The sequence below is a fragment of the Delphinus delphis genome, chromosome 15 (assembly GCF_949987515.2).
Source record: "Delphinus delphis chromosome 15, mDelDel1.2, whole genome shotgun sequence".
NCBI classification, from domain to species: domain Eukaryota; kingdom Metazoa; phylum Chordata; class Mammalia; order Artiodactyla; family Delphinidae; genus Delphinus; species Delphinus delphis.
In genome coordinates this window covers 50,193,012-50,206,424 of record NC_082697.1, presented here as the reverse complement: position 1 = coordinate 50,206,424, position 13,413 = coordinate 50,193,012, and the positions used below count along the sequence as shown (strand labels likewise).

At 44.0% G+C, this 13,413-nt stretch overlaps 1 protein-coding gene across 1 annotated transcript in view; it reads right to left on the bottom strand.

The window, feature by feature from the left end:
* The window catches only part of CRAMP1 (cramped chromatin regulator homolog 1), a 68,021-nt gene that overhangs the window by 42,306 nt on the left and 12,302 nt on the right, over positions 1-13,413 (bottom strand). The window contains exons 3-4 of the mRNA XM_060031465.1: positions 12,736-12,929; positions 6,525-6,678 (exon numbers count right to left, since the gene is read on the bottom strand). Coding sequence (XP_059887448.1) covers positions 6,525-6,678; positions 12,736-12,929 — 348 coding nt within the window. The remainder of the gene's footprint in view (positions 1-6,524; positions 6,679-12,735; positions 12,930-13,413) is intronic.

Here is a 13,413-nt window from a genome sequence, read left to right as displayed (position 1 = left end):
TGAGTGTGTATGTGTATGCTTCTGTGTGAGATTTTGTCTGTATATCTTTGCTTTCACCATTTGTCCTAGGGTTCTATCCGTCCGTTTTTTAAAATTTTTTTTTAAAATTTTTTTTCTTAATAATTATTTTTTTATTTTAATAATTTTATTTTATTTTACCTTACTTTATTTTCTTTTATCCTCTTTCTTTCTTTCTTTCTTTCTTTCTTTCTACTTTTTCTCCCTTTTATTCTGAGCCGTGTGGATGAAAGGCTCTTGGTGCTGCAGCCAGGAGTCAGTGCTGTGCCTCTGAGGTGGGAGAACCAACTTCAGGACACTGGTCCACAAGAAACCTCCCAGCTCCACGTAATATCAAACGGCGAAAATCTCCCAGAGATATCCATCTCAACACCAACACCCAGCTTCACTCAACGACCAGCAAGCTACAGTGCTGCACACCCTATGCCAAACAACTAGCAAGACAGGAACACAACCCCACCCATTAGCAGAGAGGCTGCCTAAAATCATAATAAAGCCACAGACACCCCAAAACACACCACCAGACATGGACCTGCCCACCAGAAAGACAAGATCCAGCCTCATCCATCAGAACAAAGGCACTAGTCCCCTCCACCAGGAAGCCTTCACAACCCACCCACCAACTTTACCCACTGGGGACAGACACCAAAAACAACGGGAACTACGAACCTGCAGTCTGCAAAAAGGAGATCCCAAACACAGTAAGATAAGCAAAATGAGAAGACAGAAAAACACACTGCAGATGAAGGAGCAAGATAAAACCCCACCAGACCTAACAAATGAAGAGGAAATAGGCAGTCTACCTGAAAAACAATTCAGAATAATGACAGTAAAGATGATCCAAAATCTTGGAAATAGAATAGAGAAAACACAAGAAACATTTAACAATGACCTAGAAGAACTAAAGATGAAACAAGCAACGATGAACAACACAATAAATGAAATTAAAAATACTCTAGAAGGGATCAATAGCAGAATAATTGAGGCAGAAGAACGGATAAGTGACCTGGAAGAAATAGTGGAAATAACTACTGCAGAGCAGAAAAAAGAATGAAAAGAACTGAGGACAGTCTCAGAGACCTCTGGGACAACATTAAACGTACCAACATTTGAATTATAGGGGTTCCAGAAGAAGAAGAGAAAAAGAAAGGCACTGAGAAAATATTTGAAGAGATTATAGTTGAAAACTTCCCTAATATGGGAAAGGAAATAGTTAATCAAGTCCAGGAAGCACACAGAGTCCCATACAGGATAAATCCAAGCAGAAACACACCAAGACACATATTAATCAAACTGTCAAAAATTAAATACAAAGAAAACATATTAAAAGCAGCAAGGGAAAAATAACAAACAAGGGAATCCCCATAAGGTTAACAGCTGATCTTTCAGCAGAAACTCTGCAAGCCAGAAGGGACTGGCAGGACATATTTAAAGTGTTGAAGGAGAAAAACCTACAACCAAGATTACTCTACCCAGCAAGGATCTCATTCAGGTTTGATGGAGAAATTAAAACCTTTACAGACAAGCAAAAGCTGAGAGAGTTCAGCACCACCAAACCAGCTTTACAACAAATGCTAAAGGATCTTCTCTAGGCAAGAAACACAAAAGGAAAAGACCTATAATAACAAACCCAAAACAATTAAGAAAATGGGTATAGGAACATACATATCTATAATGACCTTAAATGTAAATGGATTAAATGCTCCCACCAAAAGACACAAACTGGCTGAATGGATACAAAAACAAGACCCATATAAATGCTGTCTACAAGAGACCCACTTCAGACCTAGAGACACATACAGACTGAAAGTGAGGGGATGGAAAAATATTCCATGCAAATGGAAACCAAAAGAAAGCTGGAGTAGCAATTCTCATATCAGACAAAATGGACTTTAAAATAAAGACTATTAGAAGAGACAAAGAAGGACACTACATAATGATCAACGGATCGATCCAAGAAGAAGATATAACAATTGTAAATATTTATGCACCCAACATAGGAGCACCTCAATACATAAGGCAAATACTAACAGCCATAAAAGGGGAAATCGACAGTAACACATTCATATTAGGGGACTTTAACACCCCACTTTCACCAATGGACAGATCATCCAAAATGAAAATAAATAAGGAAACACAAGCTTTAAATGATACATTAAACAAGATGGACTTAATTGATATTTATAGGACATTCCATCCAAAAACAACAGAATACACATTTTTCTCAAGTGCTCATGGAACATTCTCCAGGATAGATCATATCTTGGGTCACAAATCAAGCCTTGGTAAATTTAAGAAAACTGAAATTGTATCAAGTATCTTTTCCGACCACAATGCTATGAGACTAGATATCAATTACAGGAAAAGATCTGTAAAAAATATAAACACATGGAGGCTAAACAATACACTACTTAATAATGAAGTGATCACTGAAGAAATCAAAGAGGAAATCAAAAAATACCTAGAAACAAAGGACAATGGAGACACGAAGACCCAAAACCTATGGGATGCAGCAAAAGCAGTTCTAAGAGGGAAGTTTATAGCAATACAATCCTACCTTAAGAAACAGGAAACATCTCGAATAAACAACCTAACCTTGCACCTAAAGCAATTAGAGAAAGAACAATAAAACCCCAAAGTTAGCAGAAGGAAAGAAATCATAAAGATCAGATCAGAAATCAATGAAAAAGAAATGAAGGAAATGATAGCAAAGATCAATAAAACTAAAAGCTGGTTCTTTGAGAAGATAAACAAAATTGATAAACAATTAGCCAGACTCATCAAGAAAAAAAGGGAGAAGACTCAAATCAATAGAATTAGAAATGAAAAAAGAGAAGTAACAACTGACACTGCAGAAATACAAAAGATCATGAGATTACTACAAGCAACTCTATGCCAATAAAACGGACAACCTGGAAGAAATGGACAAATTCTTAGAAATGCACAACCTGCCAAGACTGAATCAGGAAGAAACAGAAAATATGAACAGACCAATCACAAGCACTGAAATTGAAACTGTGATTAAAAATCTTCCAACAGGGGCTTCCCTGGTGGCGCAGTGGTTGGGAGTCCGCCTGCCGATGCAGGGGACACAGGTTCATGCCCCAGTCCGGGAGGATCCCACGTGCCGCGGAGTGGCTGGGCCTGTGAGCCATGGCCACTGGGCCTGCGCATCCAGAGCCTGTGTTCCGCAACAGGAGAGGTCACAGCAGTGAGAGGCCCGCGTACCGCAAAAAACAACAACAACAACAAAAACTTCCAACAAACAAAAGCTCAGGACCAGATGGCTTCACAGGCGAATTCTATCAAACATTTAGAGAAGAGCTGACACCTATCCTTCTCAAACTCTTCCAAAATATGGCAGAGGGTGGAACACTCCCAAACGCATTCTACGAGGCCACCATCACCCTGATATGAAAACCAGACAAGGATGTCACAAAGAAAGAAAACTACAGGCCAATATCACTGATGAACATAGATACAAATATCCTCAACAAAATACTAGCAAACAGAATCCAACAGCACATTAAAAGGATCATACACCATGATCAAGTGGGGTTTATTCCAGGAATGCAAGGATTCTTCAATATACGCAAATCAATCAATGTGATACACCATATTAACAAACAGAAGGAGAAAAACCATATGGTCATGTCAATAGATGCAGAGAAAGCTTTTGACAAAATTCAACACCCATTTATGATAAAAACCCTCCAGAAAGTAGGCATAGAGGGAACTTTCCTCAACATAATAAAGGCCATATATGACAAACCCACAGCCAACATCGTCCTCAATGGTGAAAAACTGAAAGCATTTCCACTAAGATCAGGAACAAGACAAGGTTGCCCACTCTCACCACTCTTATTCAACATAGTTTTGGAAGTTTTAGCCACAGCAATCAGAGAAGAAAAGGAAATAAAAGGAATCCAAATTGGAAAAGAAGAAGTAAAGCTGTCACTGTTTGCAGATGACATGATACTATACATAGAGAATCCTAAAGATGTCACCAGAAAACTACTAGAGCTAATCAATGAATTTGGTAAAGTAGCAGGATACAAAATTAATGCACAGAAATCTCTGGCATTCCTATACACTAATGATGAAAAATCTGAAAGTGAAATCAAGAAAACACTCCCATTTACCATTGCAACAAAAAGAATAAAATATCTAGGAATACCTACCTAAGGAGACAAAAGACCTGTATGCAGAAAATTATAAGACACTGATGAAAGAAATTAAAGATGATACAAACAGATGGAGAGATATACCATGTTCTTGGATTGGAAGAATCAACATTGTGAAAATGACTCTACTACCCAAAGCCATCTACAGATTCAATGCAATCTCTATCAAACTACCACTGGCATTTTTCACAGAACTAGAACAAAAAATTTCACAATTTGCATGGAAACACAAAAGACCCCGAATAGCCAAAGCAATCTTTAGAACGAAAAACGGAGCTGGAGGAATCAGGCTCCCTGACTTCAGACTATACTACAACGCTACAGTAATCAAGACAGTATGGTACTGGCACAAAAACAGAAAGATAGATCAATGGAACAGGATAGAAAGCCCAGAGATAAACCCACACACATATGGTCACCTTATCTTTGATAAAGGAGGCAGGAATGTACAGTGGAGAAAGGACAGCCTCTTCAATAAGTGGTGCTGGGAAAACTGGACAGGCACATGTAAAAGTATGAGATTAGATCACTCCCTAACACCATACACAAAAATAAGCTCAAAATGGATTAAAGACCTAAATGTAAGGCCAGAAACTATCAAACTCTTAGAGGAAAACATAGGCAGAACACTCTAGGACATAAATCACAGCAAGATTCTTTTTGACCCACCTCCTAGAGAAATGGAAATAAAAACAAAAATAAACAAATGGGACCTAATGAAACTTCAAAGCTTTTGCACAGCAAAGGAAACCATAAACAAGACCAAAAGACAACCCTCAGAATGGGAGAAAATATTTGCAAACGAATCAATAGACAAAGGATTAATCCCCAAAATATAACAGCTCATGCAGCTCAGTATTAAAAAAACAAACAACCCAATCCAAAAATGGGCAGAAGACCTAAATAGACATTTCTCCAAAGAAGACATACAGATGGCCAAGAAGCACATGAAAAGCTGCTCAACATCACTAATTATTAGAGAAATGCAAATCAAAACTACAATGAGTTGTCATCTCACACCAGTCAGAATGGCCATCATCAAAAAATCTAGAAACAATAAATGCTGGAGAGGGTGTGGAGAAAAGAGAACCCTCTTGCACTGTTGGTGGGAATGTGAATTGGTACAGCCACTATGGAGAACAGTATGAAGGTTCCTTAAAAAACTAAAAATAGAATTACCATATGACCCAGCAATCCCACTACTGGGCATATACCCTGAGAAAACCATAATTCAAAAAGAGTCATGTACCAAAATGTTCATTGCAGCTCTATTTAAAATAGCCAGGACATGGAAGCAACCTAAGTGTCCATCAACAGATGAATGGATAAAGAAGATGTGGCACATATATACAATGGAATATTACTCAGCCATAAAAAGAAATGAAATTGAGCTATTTGTAATGAGGTGGATGGACCTAGAGTCTGTCATACAGAGTGAAGTATGTCAGAAAGAGAAAGACAAATACCGTATGCTAACACATATATATGGAATTTAAGAAAAAAAATGTCATGAAGAACCTAGGGGTAAGACAGGAATAAAGACACAGACCTACTAGAGAATGGACTTGAGGATATGGGGAGGGGGAAGGGTAAGCTGTGATAAAGTGAGAGAGTGGCATGGACATATACATACTATCAAATGTAAAACAGATAGCTAGTGGGAAGCAGCCGCATAGCACAGGGAGATCAGCTCGGTGCTTTGTGACCACCTAGAGGGGTGGGATAGGGAGGGTGGGAGGGAGGGAGATGCAAGAAGGAAGAGATTTGGGAACATATGTATATGTATAACTGATTCACTTTGTTATAAAGCAGAAACTAACACACCATTGTAAAGCAATTATACTCCAATAAAGATGTAAAAAAAAAAAAAATAGAAAAATAAATATATAAATAAATAAATAAAGATGGAGCCACGCAAACTGGACTCAAACACAGAGCCTGGAAAAAGAGCCTGGGAAAAGCCCTGGAACGCCAGCCGTCCACCCGGGCCGACGCACACCAGGCCCTGCCCGACCCTCACCCCACTGGGGCTCCCATGGGAGAAGGGCAGGCAACGGGGAGGTGTGATTCTGGACCACGGTGCCCTCCCTCCCAGGGGGGAGCGAGCCAGGGACTCAGACACCACAGGCTTCCTTGTAACTCAGCCTGACCACCAGTTACGAGGTCTCCTGTCAGCCAAAGCACCAGAGGTGAGAACACCCCAGGCCGTGTGGCTGGGTGAGAATAATGCCAGAAGGTGTGGCCTGCAGGTTTGCGGAAGCCACGCTCCTGGACCAGAAGCCACCCCGCCTCTGGCCCCAGGAAGCCAGCCTAGGCACTCACCATTGTCGAAGTCAATGTACTTGGTGATCTTGTGCCACGTGCGGTAGTAGAAGTGCCGGACCTGCTCCTTGTTCTTCACCATGCTGGCGGGCTTGCCTTTCTTCTTGTATTTCAGAGCAATGTTGTTCTGAATCGCTTCAAAGTCTTTCCCATGCTGGAAAAGAAAGTCCACATTAAAAGCACGAGGTTAGGGGCTTCCCTGGTGGCGCAGTAGTTAAGAATCTGCCTGCCAATGCAGGGGACACGGGTTCGAGCCCTGGTCCGGGAAGATCCCACATGCTGCGGAGCAACTAAGCCCGTGCGCCACAACTACTGAGCCTGCGCTCTAGAGCCTGTGAGCCACAACTACTGAAGTCCGCGCGCCTACAGCCTGTGCTCTGCAACAAGAGAAGCCACCACAATGAGAAGCCTGTGCCCCGCAACAAAGAGTAGCCCCCACTCACTGCAACTAGAGAAAGCCCGCGTGCAGCAGCAAAGACCCAATGCAGCCAAAAATTAAATAAATGAATAAATAAATAAATTTATAAAAAAAAACTAGATTGTCTTATACTTTATAAAATAACACAAAGGGCAATAATAAAGCTAACTTTAAAAAAAAAGCACGAGGTTATAGGGAAGGTGGGAGGGAGACACAAGAGGGAGGAGATATGGGGATATATGTATATGTATGGTTGATTCACTTTGTTATAAAGCAGGAACTAACACACCATTGTAGAGCAATTATACTCCAATAAAGACGTTAAAAAAAAAAACAACACGAGGTTACAACAAGGCAGCCTTCTGTACAATGCAGACACTTCCTGAAAAGGGAGAAAAGGGACTGCTGTGGTTAAGCAAGTATCCTTCATGGCTCCTACTTGTGCATGAACTTCAACCTGGCTTCCCCAGAACCTCAGGTTTCAATTAGAATAATGGATAATGCAGCAACAGAACTATCATAGCATGTGGATACCAATGAGGCAAGGACCCCGGAGCAGTAGAAACATGAAGCTCATGACTTAGACAAAGGGCTTAATCTCCAGAGTTCTTTAGAGCCCATGAAATGACATACCCCCACGAAGACAATAATCAGAAGACACAACACAAGGATGGAGGAGCTCAGGGTGCTGTACATCTGGCATCTTAAAATAAAACAACACATCAACTATTCAGAAACAGCTTCACTGATTTGATCATACAAAAGGTATTCTATGTTTGAACAAGGATAACAAATATGAATGTTTATTAAGAGAATCATGCAGAATATGCTCTGAATACATCTGTGGGCCTTCCTTCAACACCTCCATGCAAAAGCTGAGTACATCTTAGATTTTCAGAATGGAATTTATGTTCCAGAGAACAGTCCCCATCAGTGCTGTTCTGGTACTGATGCAACGAGAACCAACTACTGATACTACTCATCAACTACTGATACTTTTATCAAAACCAAGCCAGCAGGAAGCACTGGGAAGGACCTGGAGGTAACGGCACCCCAGCAGCATTGAGCACCTCTGGTACCCAGATCTTGGTTTCTAAATCCCACTTTCCAAAAGGAACCACGGCTCCTTGGAAAAATGGCCAATGCCAGGTCTGGGGCAGGGAAAATACCAGGTGAGTCTAGAATATCTTGTGGTGCCAGAAAGTGAGAAAGTGCTCAAAGCATAAGGGGAACATGTTAGAAGGACACAGCAGCCAACCTGAAGAGGCTCCCAGTGGGCAAATCTAGAACAATATGGGCAACAAAATCACAATGATATGAATGGATTATGACCCATGGAAGAGAATAAGTATCCCTGGGTCCATACAGGTATAAAGAAATAATTGAATAAATACATAAATGGAGGAGAAGGGAGAGCTTTTCCTTGCATGGGATTTCCACTTAATAAATGTAGAAAGAATAACAGAATCAGAAGGTCATCACTGGGTAAACACCACAGTAATAGTTGTTCCAGGTAAGAAGAGGCAATGGTTGCTTAAATTAGTGGGAGAAAGAATCATGAGAAACAGGGTATTTACATAGTCTCAAAGTAAAAAAAAAAAAAAGAAAAAAAGACTTGGCAGTGGAGAACCTGGGAGATGCCACCTGAATGCAGTGATCAAGGTTCACACAGCCAGGCCTGAGACAGATCACACTGCACACTCTGGACAGGATGCACCAAGGATGCACAGCAATCCCACAGTACTCTTGACAGAAAACACAAAACATGAACTTATCCGTGCGGAAACATCAGGTAAGCCCAATGAGGGGCACTCTATGAATGAACAGACTTGGAATCTTCAAAAATGTCAAGGTCGTGAGAGACCAGGAAAAAAAGGGAATGCTGAGGGACCTGTCCCAGGTGGGAGGACCCAGGAGCCATGGCAACCAAATGCAACGTGGGGTCCTGAACCAGAATAGGACATCAGTGCAAATACTGATGACATTACACTAACTCTCCTCATTTTGCCGGTCACCCTGCAGTTACGTGGGTGTCAGGAAAGCGGGTTAAAGGGCATGTGAGCATTCTCTGTACTCTTTTTGCAGCTTTTTCCAACTCTGAAATCGTTTCAAAATTTAAGGTCAAGGGCTTCCCTCGTGGCGCAGTGGTTGAGAGTCTGCCTGCCGATGCAGGGGACACGGGTTCATGCCCCGGTCCGGGAGGATCCCACATGCCGCAGAGTGGCTAGGCCCGTAAGCCATGGCCGCTGAGGCTGTGTGTCCGGAGCCTGTGCTCCGCAACGGGAGAGGCCACAACAGTGAGAGGCCCATGTACCACAAAAAAAAAAAAAAATTAAGGTCAAAAAGTAAAAGTGCTATGGGACTTCCCTGGCAGTCCAGTGGTTAAGACTACACGCTTCTACTGCATGGGGCACGGGTTCAATCCCTGGTCAGCGAATTAAGATCCCACATGTCGTACGGTGCAGCCAAAACAAAGCGTAAAAATCCTCAAAGAATGAAAGCTCACTCATTGTTTTAAAAGAAGCAATGGCAGGTGAACCAGAGCAAGGCAGAGCTGCACCGAAAGTGCCTTCCTCCAGCGTCCAGCTCAGGCACCACCTCTCCCACAAAACTCCCCTCAGCTCTTGACCAAGAACCGTGACGCAAACAAACACACACAGCCTCTAAATCTCAGGACTTCGTTTCATAGCTGAGTTAACGAACCCAGAGGTGACCTGACAGCCCAGATGGGGACTAGAATCTGGGCTTTGCGACTCCTCATCCCACGTTCTCAAAGGACGCTGCCTTCTGAACTCCTGTGGCATCTGTCAGCATATACCTTCTGAGAGTCCCACTTCTTCTGTGCCTGTTACGTTTTCCCAGTAAGACTGCCAGCCCCTTAGGGGGGACTTCTTTGCATTTCTATACTTAGCCATGAACTAGGTAAATAAAGGGTGGTGGCAACAACAGCAACAGTGAAAAAGGCAAAGTTGAAAGAGAAAACTATATGGAGGTGAAGCACACATTTCAAAGACTGAAACGAGAACTCGCAGTATTCGTACAGCTGTCACAGAGATGGCAGGAAACAGGAGATGCCCAGCAGCTGGATTTGTGGGACACTGGGAAGTGCAGACAGAACACGGGAGGGGAAGCACAGCAGAGATGAGGCCTCCAGCAATTATCGACCCAGTGAAAAGCAAGCAGAAGATGCTAGCCACGCGGCTGCGAGTAAGATAGGAATCAAGACTGGACAGCAATATGGACAGACAGACGTAAGAAGGGAAAAGGAAAAGTTGGCAACAGGCTTTGTGAAATGGAGTATAGAGGATGTTGAGGACAACCACGCTGGTCCAGGCGTTCATCCCACTGGTCTTCCCGCCAGCTCCCTGTCATGGGGGTCACAACCTTTACCCCTGGCCACAGGGAGGAGTCTGGGATGGGACCAGCCAAGCTGAGTTGTGCCCAGAACTGTCCTAACTAGCATGGAGGAGGGGTTGGGGAGGCACTCTCGCCCCTGGGGAGCACCTGAAGCAGGAGAGAATAAGCACAGAAATGTCACCCCCAACACACGGGGTTACAGGCAGAGGCCCAGTGACACCGTGGGAGTCCCTGCACACAGTCAGGCTTGATCCAGTCCCTCCGGCTCCCTCCCAGTTCAGTTCTGAGAGCTGCTCAATGCTCGGTCTTGCCCCTCTGCGCTACTCTGTGCTGGGTCTCTTCACTTGAGGCATAGCTCAGTCAGACGAGAGTGCATCAGAAAGGCAGGGAAGACCCTCATCAACACTGCAGAGGCCTGTGCTGAGCACCACGCCCCACGGGTGAAGATGCTCGTGGTTACATACGCCCTAGCTGACCAGCCGGTCATCACCCCACCAGAGTCCCGCTGAGTTTTGGTCAGACACACGAAGCAACAGACATAAAGCCCACACTTGTGCATGCGTGCTCTCTCTCTCTCTCTCTCTCTCTCTCTCTCCCCCCCCCACTGAGTTTTGGTCAGACACACGCAGCAACAGACATAAAGCCCACACTTGTGCATGCGCTCTCTTGCTCTCTCTCTCACACACATACATACACACACATACAATTTGGGATACACCAATAGTACCAACCGTAGAAAGCATTAAGTGACCTGAATAGCCAATTATTAATTATTATTATTATTAAGCAAGGATTTCAGGAGACCTCAAAACACCTACCTGGTAGAAAAGTTAAAACAAGAAGCCTAGCCCGATGAGAGGGGAATGAACTAATTCCCCTGAAGAAAGGTAAGGGCAGGTCATTAACACGGATTTCTTCTGCTTTTCATCAACAACCATGTCTCCCCCACGCTCCTGCAACTGAGTAGCCAGACTGCCTGCAGAGCCCACTTTCTCCCCAAGACAGAGGGGCCACACCAAAGCAGTAACTATTTCAGGTGAGAGTCAGCAATGGCTGCTGATTCTGAGGACCCTCCAGGAATCACAAGTCTTCTATGCCTAACAAACAGCTTAAAGAAGGCACCATTTGGGCATATAATCTATAAAAGAACAGCCTCTGTACTTTACCCTAGAACTGTCCAGGGAAGAAAAGGAACACACTTGAATGTGTTTGAATGACTTCGCGTCTACTGGAACAAGCCTCATGTGGACATTTCATTCTCTCCTCGGACAACAGAGTCAGGCAGCACCAACACGTGGCCTCCTCTATCCAGGAAGGGCAGAACTGAACCATCGACCCCGGAATGGGGCAGGCCAGCCACGGGAAAGCTCTGAACTCGGCTCTGCGTCCTGTTCTCTGCCCACAGTCAGGTGTCTCCTGATCTATGAACACTCCATGGCTTCAGTTCCAAAGCCTCCTTCCTCTGAGCCTTGTTTCACAGGCTTGGCTAGACTTTTCTATCACTCCAATTAGTTCACTAGTAAAAGAATAAGGCTCACTGACCAAGTAACCTACTCTTGATACTACATCCCAAAGAAGAAGTCTAAAATATGGAATGTGCACAAAGATGTCCATGGTAGCATTATTTACAACAGAATCTAGAAGGAACCACAACAATCAACAATACGAAAATGGTTAAGTAGAACAAGGACTGGCCAGAGGGTAAATATTTAGGTGTTGCAGGGCCACAGGTACTGCAGGAACCACACTGTAGTCAAAGACAATGTACAAGTGAAGAGGCTGAGCTGTGTTCCAATAAAACTTGATTTACAAAAAACAGGCAGTGAGCATGTGGGTCATAGTTGCCTTCATCTGAAGCAGAATATTTATAAGCATTAAAAAAATACTGAGCAAAAGAACTACAAAACACCATGAAAAATGCATTTAACGTTAATAAAAAAGTATGTTCTCTATAACTACAAAGATGTGGAGAAACAAAACCCGGAAGTAAAGATGGCTGGCAGGGAGCACGGCCGTTTCATTGGGCTGTGGGATGGGGGAGGAGCTTCTCTATGTTTAGGACTTGCCACTCTGTCCCCAGTCAGCTGTGATGTCTCTCTGGGTTGTGCTGGCTGCTCTGACTGATGTGGCAAGTGTCCCCTGGCCCCTCCCTCTCGGCGACATCCCTCCTGAATCGGCCCACTCAGCTGTGAGAGGAAGGCCCAGAGGGAAGGGCACCACTCTTCAGACCAGAACGTATTTCAGAGAATCTTAGAAAAGAAAAGAAGCAAACGAAAACACTTCCTAACAGCCACCTCACTAGTAACAGCTTTGAAAGTCACAGTGAGGAGGTAAAGGGCCAAGGTCAGAGGTCAAGGCCTGTGCCTGGGGACCCACAGGCAAGGGGTAAGAAGCCAGGAGCTTCAGCCGCCTCCTTGGGCTGCAGGACCCACTCACCTCGTACAGCCCCTCGAAGAAGGTGTTCTTGTCCTCCGTGCTCCACGACTCCCACTGACGCCGCACCTTCTTGCCTTCTTCCTTCTCACCGCCTGAAGACCCTAAGTTCCGGGAAGAGGAGCGAGAGCCCCCTGCAGGGGCAGCGGGGGCAACCCCGGACCCATTTCCAGCTGATGATCCGCCACCGTCAGCTCCTTCGAGAGAAAGAACCATATAGCCATCTGTGTCGGAAAGCGGGCTGCCCCGGGGCCCACCCGGGCCCCGCCCCCAGCTCCACCAGTGAGTGACATTGTCCTGCCCTGACCTCTGACTCTCGAGAGAAAAGTTTAAACAGTGAGTAAAAGGAGAGCATTTATGTGGCACCACCAGAGCACAAGGACAAGGTCCCGCCGAAGCACACAGCTCCTTTCCCACTGTGAACTAAAACCACATGGCATCTTTCCTTCTCAATTGAGGTTTGAGGTTAAATTTTTTCAAATAAATTGAAATTCAAACTCAAGAAAACATTTAAATGTATATAAGACACTACCTTCTTTGAGGTACAATCAATACTTAAATATGGACCACGTGATACCTCAGCACCTTTTAAAAGTCCTGGGACTTCCCTGGTGGTCCAGTGGTTAGGACTCCATGCTTCCACTGCAGGGGGCAAGGGTTCGATTCCTGTTCAGGGAACTA